Source organism: Thalia democratica, chromosome 1, assembly GCF_965202585.1.
Source record: "Thalia democratica chromosome 1, ktThaDemo2.hap1.1, whole genome shotgun sequence".
NCBI lineage: Eukaryota > Metazoa > Chordata > Thaliacea > Salpida > Salpidae > Thalia > Thalia democratica.
In genome coordinates this window covers 66686070-66706622 of record NC_139165.1, presented here as the reverse complement: position 1 = coordinate 66706622, position 20553 = coordinate 66686070, and the positions used below count along the sequence as shown (strand labels likewise).

Genomic DNA, 20553 nt, shown 5'->3' with positions numbered 1-20553 from the left:
AACTCTTTAAATCGATTTTACATGAATTTGCTAGATTTTACTTTTTCTGTTAATTTTTAATATGACATATGTTTTTAATAACTCAAAATTTATTTCATGACATCAGTACTTTAATAACCACCTGAAATGCAAAGGAAGAATGACGTTTAAACTTGTTTGAAGATGAACAAGTGGAAGCTATGAATGCATATTTTTTATTGAGCATTACATGTTAATTTCGTATTTGTTTTAAGTTTTGGTAATTATTTTAATCCATTTTAAATTTAAAAATGTATATCTTTTGTCTACACCTGCTTACATTTGTGATAAAATTTAAGTAGTAAAAAGGTTTAATTATTGTTCGCAAGCTGTAAAACTAGACTAACAGAGAAATAAATTCTCTTATCTTTGCTTAGGCAATTTGTAAAAATTATTTTCAACAAGTTTCTATTAGTAACCTTTTAATAAGGTATTTAGTAAAACCTTTTTTTTTTCAATTTGTTAAATAAGCATTCGTTAATACCTTAAATTTTTATTTATCTAAACGTAATAATAATGATTATAATTATATATTAAGTTTTCAACAAGGTACATTTATCTATTTGTTAAGTGTGACAATGAATTTGAATTTAACTAAACTAAAAGTTCGAATGTAATTTTGAGTTTTTGTAAATAAAATTTCTAAACTAAGCTTTTCAAGTTGTTTAAATTTATTAAGTTTGTTAAGTTTTTATACTTATTTTTTTTTGTTACTTTTCCACACAGTGTGGGAGTTTTTAAAAATATTTCTGTAAAAGAAAGTAAGATTTTTACATTTTTAAATATTTACTTGTTGTCATAATAAATAACTTACGTAATTGTATGGGTGTGGGTATTATAAATAGCTGTCTACTGAAGCATTTATTTTATATTTAAATTATCATATTTTTATTGTCCTGGCTTTAGTGTAAAACATCGATGTTTTTTTTAAACCATTAAAAATCTTGTTATCAAAATCTTGTACAGTATCGATAAAATTATACTGCAGCAAGTTTTTGTTTTGATAAAAAGAATTGTCAGTTAATAAGTATGTATCAATTACTTTTGATTACTCAATATGTTTATAGTACAAAAACTAATTGTAAAAAATACTACAACCTAAAAAATGAAATTTTACTAAGCAGTATTTAAAATTTTTTGTTCTTTACTGTATAGTTCACAAAAGTATTTGAAAAGAGTTTTCAATAAATTTGTCAGGATTTTAAATAACACGTATTTTAAATCGTTGCAGTCAAACATGACATTTTAAACCATTTAGCAGTTATAAACATAAAATTTTCGCGAAAAATAATCAAACAGTTAAATTTTTCAAACACACGATACAGACCAGGTGTATGCGGAAATAGAAGTGATGAAGATGGTGATGACGCTGACTGCTCCCATCAACGGAGTCGTTCATTACATGAAGCAACCGGGCTCCATATTGGAAGCTGGATCCACTGTTGCCAGGTACATGTTAGCTAGTAGATAAAGTTGCACTTTTAAGCTGTAAAAGTAATACACAATTTCACCTGATAAGTATCAGCTGGAGTTTTTGCACATGTAGAATAAATAACTTGAAAACTATAAAAAAGACCATCAGTTATTAAGTACAATAATCTTGCATTGCAATCTTTCTACTTCGGCTTTTTTCTTTAAACGTTAAAAACATTTTTATTTTTTAGGTTAGAACCAGACGATCCATCTAGGGTAAGGAAAGCTGAGTTGTACACAGGTACCCTTGAAAAACCGCTCATTCAACAGCAAAATGGCGTTAAGGCAAACAAGGTAAAATCAGTTTACAAATGAAGCAACTTAAGTTAAAAAAAAAGTAGATACTTTTAAATGCTGCTGAATATTTTTGTATTTAGCTTTACATAACTTCTATAGATTACTCACTGTTAGTCACGAAAATAAAAGCTAGCGTGAAATATTATTACTACGCAGCAAGTTACATAACATTCTACTGAGTATTTTTTTATGAAATAAACTTACTTTCTTATTTTTTTTTTATCAAAACAATATTTTATACAATTTTTGAGAAAAATGTCAATAAAAAAATTGCGGTCCATACTTATGTATTGGAAACTTTTAACAAAATGACTATCAAAAAATGGAATAAAAGTTGTTGTATTCTGTAACAAGTGACTTATAGTTAACTATAAAACTTTTATATAAGACTCAACGTTAATTATTATGTAAAATAGGTTTTACTCCCTTTATACCCTTAAATTCCGCATTTGAGTTGGAGTAGAATTTTTTTATTACGTAAAAATATCAGGCCATATTTTTGTGGTTTTCCCTAAACCTGTAACCAATTTGAATTTTTAACCGCATTGTTTTTTCACACACTGTGTTTAATATTTTGGTACCTAAAAGCTAAAGAATGTAATAGTATAGTTTTTATTTAAACAAAATTTGAAAGAACTTTGAGTTTTAATGAAAAAATGCAGATTTTTGAGTTTTACCTTATTGAAAAAATCTAAATGTTTTTATAAAGTAGGAACTTATTAATTTATAATGTAATATATATTCTCAATGTTTTAACCTACGAACTACTTTTTGAAGCCAATAATTAATATTAATTGAAATTTTTCAGATACCGCTTATTTTATATTAATATTTTATTTTAATTTATTTGATTGTTTTATTTTTAGTTTTAAATCATCTAAAAAGGTATTTCGTTTTGTAATTTTTAACTGTTTTGTTATTAGATTTTTGAAGATGGCTACAAAAAGTTGTCCAATGTTATGAAAGGGTTTTGTCATCCAGAAAAAGTTTTTGAAGATAAACTGATTCAAAGTGTAGATACTCTGATGACAGTTCTAAAAGATCCTACACTACCATTACTTGAACTTCAAGTCGGTTTTACGCAATAAAATTAAATTTGTTTATATTTTTCATGTTAATGAAATTTAGAAAAATAAGTTATATAATTAAAAATGAAGCTGTTATATTTTCAAAGTCTAAATATCTACAAATTTCAATTAAAATTTGATAAAAAACGCTACTTTCTGCGCAATTTCATTACTAACGTAATTATCAGGAAGTGATGACGAATTTATCGGGACGGCTGCCAGCATCAGTAGAGCAGTACATAAGAAGGGTGTTGAGCAAGTACGCTTCTAACATCACCTCTATGATGTCACAATTTCCTGGATTGAAAATACAGCAGATAATTGATGCGTACGCCGCTTCCTTTCAAAACAAAAGCGACCAAGAAGTGTTTTTGCTCAATACACAACCGATTGTAAAAATAATCCACAGGTAGTATTAAGAATATTTAAGTAAGCAAGAACTAAAATATACATGAACAATACAACATTGTAGTAAATTTAAACCATTAGTTTGTTAGCTGTTACAGCTTGCTTAGTTGCTTAATAATTAACAAGAAAATTTTAGCTTTTAAAGTATGCTTAGTGCAGTTTTGACGTCAAAGTTATTTTCCTGTTGTTAGCAGATCACTGCATTGTTTAATATTTTATGCTAACTTTTTCTTCAACTATTAGAAGGAAATATTTATTGGTTTTCACAAGTCCTAACTTTTTCAAATTATTTCTATTCAAACAAGTCATTGATAAATATATTAAATGTAAATGGTATATAAAAAATGATAAATTTAAAACTAAGATTACGATCTAAAAGTATTAAATTTTAGCGTAAAACTTTTAATTTGTAAAAATACAAATGTCAACCTAAAATACATATCTTAATTGTTAATTTTCACATCGAAACAATGGTCATGCTTTCGCAAGCTAGCAAATTAATTTTTCTAATGAAAAATAAAATAACCATGAACTTATTATTTTTACGACTTTATAAAAGAGCTTAGGGCAAATACTATTCATATTAATTTTTTTAAAGCAAATGTAAAACTATTTTCTGCAAACGCTTTTTCAATTACATTTGTTAATAACTAAGTGTATAAGAAGTCTTAAGAAATAAGTAAACTACTGTAATAGCTTTAATGAATAACATATGTAGGTTATATATACTATCTATTTTGACAATGAAATATAAAGATATACTTGTTTATACGGAAAGTTATTTTAACCTTGTAATATTATTTTTTAGTTTTCAGAAACTGAAAATTTAAATAACATGTTTTTATTTAAAATATAGTAATTTCAGTTATTGTTAAGTTTTAAAGAAATAAATTTAAAAATAAGTTTAAAAAGATCAAAATGTTGTTGAAGTTATTTAAAAAAATATTTACTAAATAACTTTGTAAGTTGATGTAGTAGAAAATGTTAGTTACCTATTTATTTTAAAAATGTAAACTATAAGTTAATTTGTCTTATTCAAACTTTAATTAGTCTTATTCAAATTTTACTCATACTAAAACTAATGAGCGAGATTTGGCTCCTTTTTATAAGAGTATTTTTCTAAACAAAAAAAAATTTAACATTTTAAATTATACAATTATAAATTATCTATTCGGATGTTAAAAAATTGTTGTAAACTAACTATAATCTTTGCTATTTATGTCTAACTTGAAGTTTTAACTTATGGTTATACAAATTATTTTTTGTGTTTTTTATTTTTCCTCTCTTTTCAAGTGTCTTTTGGCTCAGGTTTTGTTGCCTAGGTTCAGCGTTGGACAATAAACAAACTACAATAAACAGTAATGCTACTGTAATCATTTATAATTGATTTATTTTATATCAGGTGTATTTAATGATGGTCGTTCTTACAAAAATGTTAACTTCCACAGATATCGCAACGGCATCAGAGGTCACATGAAAGACGTGGTGTTGGCGCTGATAGACGATTATTACAGAGTTGAGCTCCTCTTCCAGCGAGGATCCTTCGACAAGTGCCTCATCAAGATGCGGGACAGCAACAAGGAAAACGTCGCTTCCGTTGTCAACGACGCCTTGTCCTACGCTGCTGTTTCCAACAAAAATATCCTCGTTGTTAAGTTGCTTGTAAGTTGAGATTTTATTTGCAGGTCGTTTTTATAGATTACTTTCCTGAATAGTATTACACTGAGTATAGATTTAAAAGACTTTGTAAAACGACCATTTTGTAAAATTTTGTAAAACGAATTTTATTAATTGTTCAGAACCGACTGACTGAACATTTCAATGGCCTTTCTGACGATATAACTAAGACATTGGAAAATCTTGCCCTGCTCAGTAAGCAGCAGAACGCGAGAGTTGCATTGAGAGCCAGGCAAATTCTGATCGCTGCCAATCAGCCTCCTTATGAGTTAAGACATAACCAGGTTAGTTATAATTAATATAATTTAAGTTAATTCTAGTCGTTTCAAATATATCGATTAAAAATTGTAGAATAAGTTTTGAGCAATTTTTTACTATTTTATTTATTTTAATGATGCTTTTTTAGCATTAAACTAGTTATAAACTTTACTTCAACTTGCTTTATTTGTGATAAAAGAATAAAACGTGAATAAATAAACAGGTCGAAAATATATTTCTATCATCAATCAGCTCTTACAGCACTGAAATTTGTCAGAAAATCCTTGAAAAATTGATTATGTCGGAAACTTTGATATTTGACGTCATTCCGGACTTTTTCTATCATTCCAACCCAGTTGTTAGGATGGCCGCTTTTGAGGTAAGTTAAAAAATAGTTGAACATATGATATTTAAGGTATGTGCTTTCAATGGTTTTATAGAAATTTTTTATATAGACATTTGTTTTTAGTTTCATTTCGATAAAGTTTTTGTAGTCGACAATCTTAAGTACACTTGTGTTAATGATATTTATAAGCTTCTGTTTACAACGTTTGAAAACGTTGAGCATTAATACAATTGTATTTAAGGTGTACGTTAGAAGAGCGTACATAGCATATGAATTGAACAGTGTACAACATCACACAATTTGCAACAAAACTGGAATACTTGAGTTTCAATTCATGCTCCCTTACACCCATCCAAACAGGTTAGAAATATTGCAATACATGCTTCTAAGCTTTCTGCTTTTTTGTTTAAAATGTTTATTTTTAGAACAACTAATTTTTTTTATAAAAAAATGTGTTTGTATTAACATCAAAAAAAAACTAAGCTTTATAATAGATAAATCAATTTTTTTAATGGTTATTTCTACATAACTAAAAAGTTTGTCTTTATTAAAGTATTTTAGTACACAAGTAAAAGATGTATTTACATATGCATTGTATATGGTATAGTTAGTGTATCAAATATGACTTTCTTTTTTACTGTTTTCAACAGCTAAAAAAAAAGAAGTTTAAATTTTGTTTTATCTCAAGAAGTTTCAATATTATTACCAAGCTAAAACAAACACTAAAGGTTATCTCAACGAGAGTACCAGATACCATGTGCCACATCCTTACCAAAAGTTGCCAGCGTTGGTGAAGGGTTGAACGCGATAGATCCCTCTTTCCTACCTCCATGCCAGAGAATGGGTATCATGGCGGCTTTCAAGGAATTTAACAGTTTTGAGGAGTTAGTTTTTAAATATATGCGTACTGTTAAGCCATTTTTACTTATTTAATAAATACGGTGGTTTATAGTGCTTTTAAAAGTTTATAACTTGTTTTTATAAAAATAAACTACAATTAACAAAGATTTAAAAAAATATATGGCTCTTAAGTTAAGAAATATACAATTTGATAAGTTTTGCTGTTTGTTATAAGTGTGAAAAGTTAATTTTGTTAACATATACAAACTTGAACTCTAGCTTTTAGTTTATATTTATTTTTTGTACGTTTTAAAAATACTCCAAAGATTATATATTTAGACGCATTATATATTTTCAGACACTTTTCCTCGATAATGAGCTGCTTCAACAACTTTTCACCTCCCGATTCGCCCATCACCTTCGACGTTCGACCGGCGAGCAACTCGCAGCATTCCAGTAACCAATCAGCAAGCGGCAACTCGTTCCGGTTCACCAAGTCGGGAGTTTGCAACGAGTCTTTCGCCTCCGCCATGCTGCAGCATCAGACCAGCAGCGGAAACTTGTACAAAATGAACAATGGTTACAACTCCAGCGGAAACAGGTTTGCATGTTTTTTTTGGAAATTCGCGGAGTTTACAGTGAATTTGTTTTCTTTTTTATCATTTTAACAGTAAATAAGTGATTTAAATCATTTACTTCTCTTGTGTTTGAATAAGTGCAGTTGTTTTTGTTATGCGATGAAAGTTATATTTCAAAAAATTACAATATTTGAGCCTTAATACTTTACTTATTTAGTAAGTTTTGTTATTTAGTTTTTATAAAATTTCAAGTCGCTTTAATTTCTTTTTAGGTCACCAACAAATGGGTACAATTCTACCAATGAAGATTCAACTTCGCAGTCGAGTTCAAACAATTGCGAAGAACCGATTCACATACTCAACATTTCAATCGTCACCGAAAAAGGTGTGGATGACGAAACTTTGAGCCAGCAGTTCTTGAAATTTGTTCAGAGCAAAAAAGTATGTTGAGAAAATTTATTTTGTTTGTTTTGCATATATGTGCACACAAAATTTTCTCTATACGGAAAGTTTATGTGAATTGAGGTTTTTTAATGTAAAGCTTATACAATACATTGCTTTTCATATAAAAAATACAATTGACTATTAAAATGTCTGTTATATAGTATATATTTTCGTTTCTGAAGTCCGTTGAATTTATTTAATTAATAGACATAGTAATTTAGTTATACATTTCGCATTTTAATATTTTATAGATTATTTTTATGACCAATTTATTGCAAGAGTTGTTTTAAGTTTTTTAATTTTTCTAAAGGTTTAAACCGTAAAAATTTAAACAAATGCTTACAAGGTCTTAACTTTACGTTTATAGTCATCACGTAACTTAAATACACACTGCAATAGTTCGTGACTTACTGAAAAACATACATTTCTACGAAGTGTCATGTTGATTAAAGTAAACTAAAGGCATTTTTTATTAAATATTTGTTCTTATTTTTTTAATTACTTTAAATTTACGATAATGTTTATTTAAAATAATAGAGCGACCTGTTTGAAAACGGAATTCGCAGAATAACTTTCCTTGTACACAAGAAAAAAGAAATGCCAAAATATTTCACATACAGAGCTCGAGAATCGGTAATTTTTTTTCTAAACAGAAAGCCATTATTTGTAAATACTTTATAACTTTAATAATGTTTTGCTTATTTTTTACATTTAAACTACAAAGTTTAGTTACACAGTTTTATATGAAACTAATCTTTTTAAAAAATAAATAACGCTAGCCTCATTGTTTTTACTACCTCAACAACGTAAGTTATAGTTGTTGTTCCAGTTTGCTCAAACCAGGTTTAATTTTTTCAGTTCGAGGAAGACAGAATATACAGGCATTTGGAGCCGGCGCTCGCCTTCCAACTTGAGCTGAACCGGATGAGAAATTTCGACTTGGTGGCCGTCCCGACGAGCAACCACCGGCTGCACGTTTACCTCGGGTCGGCGAAAGTCGAGGACGGCACGGAAGTCAACGACCACCGCTTCTTCGTCAGGGCCATCATCAGACACTCAGATCTCGTTACAAAGGTTGATTGCCATGATTTCGTAGTTTTTTTTAATCTGTTGTTAATTATAATTTTTAGGTTCTAACGTTTATTAAAATTACAAAATTTATTTCGTTTATTTATTTTTCTATAACGTTTTTCTTTTAAGTTCTAACTCTGAGTATAAAAAAAAATCATTTGTGTATTGTGTACACACAATTGTTTAGAATTTTAATTAAATAAATGAAGTTTATGTTTTTTTTTAAGTTTTCCTTTAATCTATTTGATCATTATTTAAAAAAAAGTATTTTAACCCTATTTTTTACTACTTATGAATTTATAACTATGTAATCTACACAGTATATGGTTTTTACAAATAGGTTATGTTTCGTATCAAAAAATACCAGTAAGTATTTTTTCACTACGGTTTGTTTATTTATCATAATGTAAAATTTTGCCTTTTGAATGTTTTTCTTTTCACTTTTTGTAAAGTTTTTTTAAACATAAATATGTTTTTTTTTGCTGTTTTTATGGTTTTAAAAAATAACACTTGTAAAAATATTCTTCAATTAATATCTTGTTGCTTATTTAAAAAGCTATTTAAAGCAACAAAAGTTATCTTTTAATATATATTCTAAAGCAAAGTGAGTTTAGTTATAAGATAAGTAATTTCAACTAGGTTAAAGTAAGATTATATCCGTTAATATATTTTAGATCCTTTTTAATTTAAAGTTTATTTATATCATGGTCGATTTGTGTCAAGATTATGGAAGATATTAATAAAAAAACGAATCAGAAAGTGATCTAGCGTATCTAACTGAAATTGGCACATGTAATCCTTGTATCACGTGTTCCTTTTGCGCTCGCTGCAACTTCTTGGCTCTAATTTTTTTTTTGTTTTCAACACATACTATGTTGCATGGCTTCATACTGGTGTATGAACTCGTAAAAATAGTTTTGAAATTGTCACTTAAAAATGCACTTTTGAATTCAGCTGTCCAACTTATCATTTATTATTTATTAGACTTCAGCGTAAAATAATCTTAAAATAATACAGTATTACAAAATTGCAATTTAAAATTTTTTAAATGTCTAAATTATTTACCATATAAAAGCTAGTTGCAATCAGATTTTCTCAAATGTCTTAAAGTATGAATATTAATTATAAAGTTTCAGCCTAGCGGAAGGAATAAAAAAAAACAGATTTGTTTTATTAAAGTTGTAGGCTTCAAAAATTAAAAATATATATCTGAAAAGACTAATGTTTTTAAAGCGTTTCGAAGCAACCATAAGAATTTTTTTTTAATTCACCGTGAAGTAAAAACACATCACTACTTGTTGCTCTATATATCGAACAAATAAATCTCGTCATCATATATCTGATTTGCAGGAGACTTCGTTCGAGTACCTTCACAACGAAGCAGAACGACTTCTGTTGGAAGCCATGGACGAATTAGAAGTTGCATTCTCAATACACGGTAATACCCGGGTCGACTGCAACCACATATTCATGAATTTCGTACCGTGAGTTCCCAACTTTTTACTACTTAACCAAACTTGCAGTTTGAGTTTAAGACATATTAAATTGATAGAAAAGTTTATTCAAGTATTTTTGAAATTTCAGATCAATCAAGAAAACCGTAAAAAGGTCGTTTTATTAAGTTACCACATCTAACGATAACTACTTATAATTTTTCTATTACTTTCTTTAACAACTTATTGTAATTTTGTTTATTATGTGTGAGTATACTTTTTTAAAAACTATACTCTATTAGCATGTTATTGCATGGAGTAATAACAATTTAATTTAGTTCCAATATTTCTTTAATGGCTATAAACTAAAAATACGGTAAGTACGTTAAAAATAGCTAATTTGTACTTTAAATACTTACTAAAGTTGCTATTTTTTCTTTCTTAATACAGTACAGTTATGGTGGACCCACTCCGAATAGATGAAAGTATTCGATCGATGGTGCTGAGGTATGGCAGCAGACTGTGGAAGTTGAGAGTTATGCAAGCTGAAATTAAAGTTAATATCAGGTGGCTTAAATATTAGATTTGTACGAAATGTTTTAGATTTTTCCTTTTATTTATTTTTTTTTTGACATAATGAAAAGTTTGTAAATTTGTTAGTTCTGTTTACATCCCATCAATTTTTTTTTGCACAGAATTTAAAACATTGTTTTGTCAATTTTTTGCTTATAAGTTTAGATCAGCACAAAATTTATAAAAGATGTTTTATAACGTAGGTCTAAAGCTGATAGTGAGCCCATACCTTATAGAATTTTTCTAACCAAAGATACCGACTATTACTTGGATCTTAGCTTGTACTATGAAGTCACAGACAAAGCTACTCGGAGGGTTAGTTTAACACCCATAATAAATAACATTGGAAAAAGTTTCTATAATTTTGATGCCTTGAAAACTCCAACCTAAACTAACTAAACACCAATATTTTTATTTAACATATTTACTATATATAAAAGTTTCTGTACTTTTGTTTAATTTATGTTTAGCTTAGTACTCTTTCAACTTAATTATGATTAAGTTTACAAATAATTATTACTTCTTTTTTTTTCAGTTATTGCTTTCAAACTTATTTAAAGTAGCTTTTAGATACAGATTTTTCTTTACTTTAAACTTACGTTATAAACGATGACTTACGAGTACGCCAAAGCTTAAAAGCCAAAACTCACAGACGTCGTTCAAGGCGTACAACCCGAACAAGCCGGGCCCGCTGAACGGGATGCTGACCAACACCGCGTACGTCACCAAGGACCTGCTGCAGGCGAAGAGGTTCAAGGCGCAGAACATGGGAACCACTTACGTGTACGATTTTCTCAAGCTGCTCAAGCGCGCGCTGAACACCGTGTGGGAGGAATGGGCTAAGAAGGCGGGCTGGGGCGTCAGCATTCCGGAGACCCTTGTTAGAACTTGTTTTTATTTATGTTTTATTTTATAGCATCCTTTCACGTATATTTAATAACCGCAGTTGATGTGTTGCTTTAATATATAAAAGTTTTTCAAATATTTACTATTTCGTTATTAATGCGTATTAATGGATTAAAAAGAAATATTGATATTCAACAAATTTTTATAATATTTAATTGTTTTGTTGTTTAACTAAAAGTTAAAGGTTTTATTTTCTTGAGTTCTTACATGTAGCAGATAAGGTTTAGAATAACATTTGTTGTGGATTTTGCTTTTCCATTTTTTATTATTTTACAGCTTAAAGTTGACAAGTTGTATTATATGAAAATAATGTGTTGTTTTTTTTATAAGGTATCAGCAACAGAGCTAGTTCTTGATAACCAAGGAAATCTGATCGAAATAAATCGACAACACGGCAGTAATTTTGTAAGTACAATTTTTTTTTTTAAAAGAATTCATGTAAACAAAATTATTCATATTACGCCTATACATTGGCAAATGTATCAAGTTGGAACTGATGTTCTTTTTTTAAATAAATTTTGCAAATAAACTTAAGCTAAATTTTTGGTTTTAAAGCCTAAAAGTAAAACTTTTACCCTAAGTTTATATATAAAATCGTTATTACAAATTTTATTTATAAAGTAGTTTTTGTTTAGCATTCTAGGTTGTTCGAAATATAATTTTACTAGTATCAAATTAAACAGTCATCTTTAATAAAATTGTTTCTCATTTTACACGGCAGATAGCCATGGTGGCTTGGAAGATAACATTGTACACTCCAGAATACCCGCAAGGAAGGAGCGTCGTGTGGATAGCAAACGACATCACCTGCAGTAACGGATCTTTCGGACCCAAAGAAGACCTGCTGTACCAACGTGCATCAGAACTTGCTAGAAACGAGGTTTGTTTGTTGCCATCGTAATGTGATAAAGTACATAATTTTAGTTAGTAGCTAATCCATTTTGTCAGAGCTCTTTTTTTCTAAAGAAATGCATTAAGTCATACCTAAGATGTTTATTATAATCAACAAGTCAAAATTTTATAACATTTGTGCACTTGTTTTCTAGTTAAGTTTTTATTAGTTTTATTTTGGTTAAAAATTATTGACATTTTAATTTATTTTTTAGGGAATTCCCAGAATTTACATATCAGCCAATAGTGGGGCAAGAGTTGGTTTAGCCGAAGAAGTGAAAAATTTGTTTAAAATAGCGTGGGTTGACGACCAGAACTATCAAAAAGGGTTCAAATACGTATACGTAACACCAAATGATTTCAAAAAAGTAAGTTGAGTTTTAAACTTGTATTTAGTTTTAAATTTGGTTAGATTTTTTTGTTTTAATATAAATTTATTTCAACATTGAACAATATTTTGAAGTATCAATAAGATTTTTTTGTTAGGCTAACTTTTTTTTTTTGTTTAACTTCCTATATCAACCATCAACTTGATAAACTTTTCATTTTTATCAAAATTTTACATGTGAATAAATAAACACAATTAAACTTTAAAAACAGTTGAATGCCACAAAGTCGATAGTAGCCGAACACGTGGAAGAAAACGGGGAATCCCGGTACAAGATACTGGACATAATCGGAAAAGACGACACTTTCGGCGCCAACTGCCTCCGATGGAGCGGAACAATCGCCGGCGAAACTTCTCGCGCTTACGACGAGGTTTGTGTTTGAATTGTTAAAATATTTTTGAAGTATTAGTTTTAATATATTAGGTATTGCTTTTAAAAAATAATTTCATCTGGAATAAATACTTAGAAATATTATCACAACATAACACAATGTATTTGAAGATCATTAATTTTTAAAATGTTCTAGCTCTTATCTACAACAATTTTAACTTCAAGTTAATTTTTTTTTAAGTTTTAATAAGTTTATTTAAATTTTGCAGTATAAAGTAGTTCAAATAACAGGTCGTGACGATTTCCATGGTAACATGCAGAGCAGTCGGTATTGGGTCGTATCTAGTTCGATTGGGACAAAGAGTCATTCAAACTGAACCGTCTTACGTAATATTGACTGGATACCAAGCTCTTAATAAGGTAAAATTCAAAGCCATTAAAAATTTTTTTTATTTTAATAAAAAAATAATAAAAACAATTCAAATTGCAGGTATTGGGCAGAGAGGTGTACAACTCGCACAACCAGCTGGGTGGAGTCCAGGTGATGCACAGCAACGGGGTCAGTCACGCAACCGTACAATGGGACAACCAGGGAGTAGATCTCATACTAAAATGGCTTTCATACATTCCTGCTTTCAAAAACTCCCCTCTTCCGATACTGGTTGACCCAACAGACTCCGTGGAGCGAGATATTGACTTTTGCCCGTTGAAAACTGGCTACGACCCAAGATGCTTGCTGGACGGATTCACCGATCCTGGTTTTTAATTTGTTGTTACTTAGTCAGTATGTAAATTATGTTTTAATTAAAAAAGCATATTTAGGTAGTTGTTTACCATTAACCTAAGGTTTGTAAAAAATATATGTTTAAATGAATAATTAAACAGTTTAGTAGTTGTTATTAAACATAGTTTGAGAAAGAAAAAACAAACTAGTAAACAAATTGCAGAGACGGAAGATTGGAACAGTGGGTTTTTCGATTACGGCTCATTCAACGAAATTCTAAGCGGTTGGGCGAAGACGGTGATCGTCGGTAGAGCTAGGTTAGGGGGAATACCCACGGGAGTTGTTGCCGTGGAAACTAGATCTATAGCCGTGGACGTTCCTGCGGATCCGGCTGATATGGAAAGTGAAGAAAAGACGGTTCATCGTGCCGGGCAGGTTAATTGTTTGAAACTTTAATGATTAGTATTAATTGTTTTAACTCTATTTCAATTGAGTAACCAACTGATGTTTTTGAGTAAGTTTCAAAAATTAAATTTTCAGGTATGGTATCCCGACTCAGCGCATAAAACTGCACAAGCCATCAACGATTTCAATAGAGAAGGACTTCCTCTGATAATGTTCGCTAATTGGAGGGGCTTTTCTGGTGGAATGAAAGGTGATTTTATGTTTTGAATATTTTCGTTTAAATTGTAAGAAAAACTTAATAAAAGCAATCACTTTAGTTATAACTTTATCTATCAATTGTGGAAAAAAAATAATGTATATAAATGAAAGCTATTCTAAACATTTGCGCAAATTGCAATTTTAAAAAGATAAACTGCACAGATATGTACGACGAGATATTGAAGTTCGGTTCTTACATAGTTGATGCGCTCAGAAAATACGAGCAACCAGTGCTCGTGTACATTCCGCCTCACGCCGAGCTGCGAGGGGGTGCCTGGGTGGTTGTTGACCCGACCATCAACCCAAGGTTCGTTAGAAGTTATGTTCAACTAATTTTATTTGCAGAAAGCAATAGTTGTTTTTTTTCATAACATTGGCTTTGTGCTTAAACAAGATATTACCCAATGAAGCACGTAATTGCCACTAAAGAAATAGTACAAATTATTTTGGTCGTACAAGTTTATTATCAATAGTCGTATTTTACAAACTTATAACGTATTTTACTATTTTCGAAACAAGTTTGTATTGAGTGTTACAATTACATTTAAGTCTATCAGTTTAGTTCAAACAGTTTAACATTTATAAAACATTTGTAGCAAAATGGAAATGTACGCCGACGAAGAATCGCGCGGAGGCGTGCTTGAGCCTCAAGGAACAGTGGAAATTAAATTCAGGAAAAGAGAAATAATCAAGCTTATAGAAAGGACCGACCCCGAGTACGCGTCCATCAAGTCGAAACTCAGTGAGAACATGATTAATTGCTGCCTTTTTTTTGCAACTTATTCTGTTGCAATTGAAGTTAAAACTTATAGTTCACTGTTTTCAAAAGAGAATGTTTTCAGCTGACAAGAATTCAACGTTGAGCGACGCGGAGAAGAGCGCGTTGCGAGCGAAGTTGAGCAGCAGAGAGGAGGAGTTGATGCCGGTGTACTTGCAAGTTGCTACGAAGTTCGCCGATCTCCACGACACTCCCGGCAGCTTGCTTCAAAAGGGATGCGTCTCCGGAGTGCTCAGGTGGAAAACATCCAGAAAGCATTTGTATTGGAGGTTCGTTGAACTGTTTTCAGTTAACCGTAGGTGCTTTTTGGTTTTAAAAATTTGACTATAATTGGTTTTAAATTTACTAAATAGTTAGTTATGCTCTAAACTTTTTAGTTTGTACAAGGTTTTAAAGTTAGAAATAAATGTAGTTGCTTGAAAAAAATTATAAAAGCTGTTAGTGTTGTTAAGAATTAATAGTAATCATTATATATGGTCATATATTTATTTAGTCAACTTTCACAGACATAAAAACTGAAATTTAATTTTTTAAAATATTTGAATTTCTGACGAAAAATAGTTTAGATGTTATACTTTTTTATATACTGTAACATAATCGATTAGGTTGAGAAGATTACTTCACCAAGATGAAGTAAGGAAAAGATGTCAAAAAATAAACCCGGAACTTGACATGAAGCAAGTTGATGCCATGCTCAGACGTTGGTTTATTGAAGACCAGACTATAGTCAACGTAAATAAGTTGTTTTTATTTTATTTAAATGCATATACTTTTTGGTAATTTTTTATATAGTGTTTTTATAGAATAACTTAAAATTTGATTTAGTCAAGTGAATCCAAGTTTTGTTGAAAGTTTAACTAAAATAAATAATGCTAAAAAAAAAGAGTTTCCGAAATTTGATATTTTTATACTACCAAACCTTTAGTTTCCTTATCAAAATACTTGAGTTAAACATGATTTGTAGTAGTTAGCTTTTTAAAAATACTACTAGTGCCAAATTCATACGTGACAAGAAACTTTTTTTTTATTATAACACTTGCAAGCGATAACTTACGTGTTTAATTTCAAATGATAGATTTAGGCAAGACTAAGCTTGTTGCTTGTTTGCGAATTGAATTTTAATTGTCTAGAAAATTAGTAAAAGCAAGAGAGTTGCCGAAACAACAAAGCCTAAAATTTCAAAGCAGTCAGTTATATATTTCCAGTTAGAATACAGGTTTAATTTCGGTAATCGCAACAGATATCGCGGTATTTACTAGTCAATATTTACTGTTTATTTTGAAGTATTATTTGTTGTTTTAGCGTGTTTCCAAGGCAAGCCAATGTTAACGGTGTTTTAAATCAAAACAATTATAGAAAATTTAAAACAAAAGCTTTAAAACATAGTCAAACACTGAGAAATAGCTGGCACTAACAAATGTTTACTAATTTTGAAATGTAAATGCTTGATAGGTTTTGTATTGCATAAATATTATCGCGCTTGTTTTTAACTACATACCGTGATTGTTGCGTAAGCCTTTTCTGCACTTCATTGGAGATTTCAAGTGTACGACAGTTTTGTATCGAAAATAAACACTTTTCGAATTTATCAATAGTGTTTAAATTTCTAATAACAAAATAACAAAAGTAGTTTTATATAAAGAAACACTATAATAAAAAAAAATATTGAAATCTAGTACTAATATGAAAACATATATTAAGCATATACAAAAAAGCGTAGTATAAGTGAATGACTACTTTTTTGAAAGCTGCTTGTATTTCCTGAAACGGAGTTATTATATTTTTTAGTGATAACTTATTTTTAGTAGTTTTTAGTGAAACTTTTATTTGTAGTCAAATACATGAAAAATAAATTTAATTTTAGGCTCATTTATGGGACGATAACAAGTCAGTTGCTGAATGGCTGCAATCTCAACTTTCCAGTAGTAAATCTGACTCCACGCTGCTTGAAAACATCAACCTCTTGCAAAAAGAAACACTTTCACAAAAAGTTGGTTCAAACTAAACTTTATAACTAGTTAATTTAAAAAAAAATCAATAATTAAACTATAAAATACTAGAAGTGTAGTATTTTGTGTTATAAACTTCATAAATTACGAAAGTAATTACATAACTTTATTTATTTTTAAAATGGTCGCAATGGAAATAAATGTTTGTTAACCGAAAAGAAATTTAATAAAAGCTGTTGAAAATAAGATTATTAAAACTGTAATAACTTATTTACATAACGATTTGTTACTACAAACGCTAAGGCGCGGTCATTTCATAAAAACTCTCTGCTTTTGTACGCCTCGTTCAAATTTGTATGCTGAAAATAACATCAAGTTTTAAATGTTTGAAAACTTATTTGTAGTTAAAAAAGAACGCAAAACCAATTTATGTGTTAATTGACTATAGAGTATAAAAAATTAATATTTTAAAATTATCTTTATATATTATTATTACTTGTTATCATTACAAACATGCACGTTGTCATTAGTAATATTTTGAAATTATTATAGTTTTTTTGTGAAATTTTGAATTTTTCCAACGATTTTTGATAGAATCAACCACTTTTTATTTAAATCTAGATTCAAAAAATTACTGTTTTTTTAAACTTTAAGTTTTAGATTAACTTTCATTTATTCGACTACAAAGTTTCTATAAATTTTTGTTATAAGGAATTTTAATTGATTTAATGACAAGTATTCCTTGGTTGTACTTTTAAATTTTTGTCAACTTAAAAAACTATTTCGAAAGAAAAAATAACTTATGTTACACATAAAATTCTAGCTGTACTTTTTTTTTCTAATATATCAATATTAGAACATAAACAGTAGAAAAAGCACAACTTTTTACGAATTTAAAATGACCATAATGTTTAAGTTTGTGTTTACTGGGTCATTTTTTACAAACCGCTTCTTGCAGATGTTATCAATGATGAGCGAACAGCAACCTCAAGCGGTTATGCATTCCATCGTGCAACTGTGCGATCTGCTAACCAAGGAACAGCGGCAGCAAGTGGCAACTCTGCTGAAATCATCGCCTTGAAACTCGCGTTTTCCAACTGCAATGTGCGAAAAGATTGCAACAAAAAGGTTTCCGGTCCGGGCAGGGAAAAACGTTTGATGTGATTAAGAATTATATGCAAGAAAAGTGTAGTTAGAAAAGTATTTTTTTATTTTGTTTTCTTTCTTTTTTGACAACTATTCGTGCAAACTTATTTATTATTTATAGCCTCTCAGTGATTTGAAGTCGTTTAGGCTCTCAACTACTCTTGCATACAGTATATTTTCATTATCTTGTTTCGTATCACTGTAATTTGTTTTGCGGCTCATTGTTTAGTAAATTATTTTATATTGATTTATTTTGACGTGCCATTATAATTTTAAACGGATTTTGATTCTAAGAATATTTCTAAATACTGAAGTTGTTTATTAACAATTATGACGTGTTTTTTAAGTTATAATTTACATTACTTTTTATCTCAATCGCCTAATGCTCTAAAAATTTTAAATACCTATTTTTTATATTTTTAGAAAATTAGTTTATGTGCATTTAGATGTTTAACTTTTTTAGTTTTTTATACTTATTTATTAACTTTATTTTTCCAAGTCAATAAATTCCGAACCGAACACTGTAGTAGATAATTTTATTAAAATTCAAATTTTTTTATTTTTTCAGTTAAAAAATTTGATTACCACAACATTTCTTTTCTAGTAATATGTAATCGGTTTTATAAATTATTTGTAAGTTAAACTAAGTTGCCATAGGATAGGGGTGGGCAACGTACGGCCCGCGGGCCGGATCCGGCCCGCAGAGTGAAAATGACCGGCCCCCAACCTTTTTTTAAGTTTTAATCGGATCCGGCCCGTAAGCGAAGTGACAGGCTCGCGAAGGGTCTATATTACAAAGTTTTTATAAAAATTTGCATCATATTTTTACAAATCAAAACTGTAAGAATTTGACTTTAAAAACATGCTAAAAAATGACTTTGTAAATTAATGTGCACTAATAAATATACCATTTCGTCCTAATATTTTGTGTTGTTCTAACTTAGTTGGAATATCGTTTTGTCAAATTACCCCAAGCAAAGTGTTTTTCAAATACGATATTTTACATATGTAAATTACAATGTCAATTATATTTATAGACATTGTTTTAACATCTGACATGTCTCAATATATGTCTTAAGTTGTCAGACTTGAGAAAGATTTGTGAATTTTAAGAATTCAAAAAAGTGATTCACTGTGTTAATATAAGTAGATTCCGGCTGGATCTAAAACTTATATTTTAATTAGAATCCGACCGGATCCGGATCTCGACTTAAAATTAGTATCCAGTCGGATTCGGATCTAAAACGTCATTATTCGACTGGATCCTGAAACTGCATCCAGTAAATCAATAATTTGAAGTGTTCCGTCCCGCAAAAGACTAAATATTTCCGGATCCGGCCCGTTGCCCACCCCTACCATAGGACCTAGAATTTAAAAATTTAGAAAAAAAAACAGGAAAAAAGTGGAATTTTGAGTTTTAAATAAATTTTACATGAAAAGTAATGAAATTTTGATTAGATACGATAAACTTTTCATATAAAAATTTTGTTGTATCATTTATAATCAACTTTATTATAACTAAAAAAAGGCGTTACAGAATATTTTCAATACTTTTATTATTTATATTATTTAAGATTTATATTATTATGATTTTTAACTTAATTTTAGTTTTATACTAAAAATAAATTAAAAGATTTGTATTTTACCTGATTTTGATACAAGAAAACCAGATATTTTTTTAAAACCTTTAACAACGCTTGTTAAACTAAATTTTTAATTATTAAGCTAATTTACCTTTTAGCCTAATAAGTCTTAATTGAAAAATATATACATTTTGTATATTCAAAAAGAGAACTAGATGTTTCTGTAGCTGGGAAGTTTCGAAAAATTTAGAAACTTTAAAGAATTCAAATTGTATTTGCAAGGAAATTTAAAAAGCTGTTAATATGTAATAACTTGTTTGCATTCTATTTTTAGTTAAAATTAAGCAAAAACATTTAAATAAAAAAATAAGTCAAATAAAAATTCTTACTAATTAAATTGGTTTGACCTGACTAGTGTAAGGTTTCCAAAAATCATTTATGTAAATGCCCGTTTTTCAAAAGATTAAAATTGCTGCCCCCACTTATTTCAAACCCTAGAATATCCTGGACAAAACATTAAAAGGTATCCGTGGTGTGCGACTCGATAACCGGAAGGTTCTTCGTGCACCAGGTCTTATGACCAAATATTTTGAGCGTATTTTTTTAGTTCAATAAACTATATATGTAGTTTATGTAAGTTTTGAGATATAATGAGATACAATATAAAATATTTAGTGTAAGTTTCGATTATTTTCGTGAAATGTATCTAAG

General features: G+C 29.1%; 1 protein-coding gene across 1 annotated transcript in view; it reads left to right on the top strand.

The window, feature by feature from the left end:
* Positions 1 to 18677, top strand: part of LOC145845766 (acetyl-CoA carboxylase-like) — a 29132-nt gene extending 10455 nt beyond the window's left edge. The window contains exons 16-46 of the mRNA XM_082952835.1: positions 1344 to 1467; positions 1683 to 1785; positions 2712 to 2858; positions 3044 to 3264; positions 4712 to 4925; positions 5063 to 5224; positions 5422 to 5577; positions 5786 to 5904; positions 6273 to 6428; positions 6743 to 6985; positions 7235 to 7403; positions 7944 to 8039; positions 8265 to 8480; positions 9828 to 9961; positions 10361 to 10477; positions 10687 to 10798; positions 11136 to 11363; positions 11720 to 11794; positions 12111 to 12269; positions 12496 to 12648; positions 12881 to 13039; positions 13291 to 13419; positions 13490 to 13757; positions 13947 to 14158; positions 14264 to 14378; positions 14549 to 14693; positions 14983 to 15128; positions 15229 to 15433; positions 15770 to 15896; positions 17029 to 17154; positions 18072 to 18677. Of these exons, the coding sequence (XP_082808961.1) occupies positions 1344 to 1467; positions 1683 to 1785; positions 2712 to 2858; positions 3044 to 3264; positions 4712 to 4925; positions 5063 to 5224; positions 5422 to 5577; positions 5786 to 5904; positions 6273 to 6428; positions 6743 to 6985; positions 7235 to 7403; positions 7944 to 8039; positions 8265 to 8480; positions 9828 to 9961; positions 10361 to 10477; positions 10687 to 10798; positions 11136 to 11363; positions 11720 to 11794; positions 12111 to 12269; positions 12496 to 12648; positions 12881 to 13039; positions 13291 to 13419; positions 13490 to 13757; positions 13947 to 14158; positions 14264 to 14378; positions 14549 to 14693; positions 14983 to 15128; positions 15229 to 15433; positions 15770 to 15896; positions 17029 to 17154; positions 18072 to 18194 (4859 nt within the window). The 3' untranslated portion in view covers positions 18195 to 18677. The remainder of the gene's footprint in view (positions 1 to 1343; positions 1468 to 1682; positions 1786 to 2711; positions 2859 to 3043; positions 3265 to 4711; positions 4926 to 5062; positions 5225 to 5421; positions 5578 to 5785; positions 5905 to 6272; positions 6429 to 6742; positions 6986 to 7234; positions 7404 to 7943; positions 8040 to 8264; positions 8481 to 9827; positions 9962 to 10360; positions 10478 to 10686; positions 10799 to 11135; positions 11364 to 11719; positions 11795 to 12110; positions 12270 to 12495; positions 12649 to 12880; positions 13040 to 13290; positions 13420 to 13489; positions 13758 to 13946; positions 14159 to 14263; positions 14379 to 14548; positions 14694 to 14982; positions 15129 to 15228; positions 15434 to 15769; positions 15897 to 17028; positions 17155 to 18071) is intronic.
* Positions 18678 to 20553: the final 1876 nt, after the last annotated feature.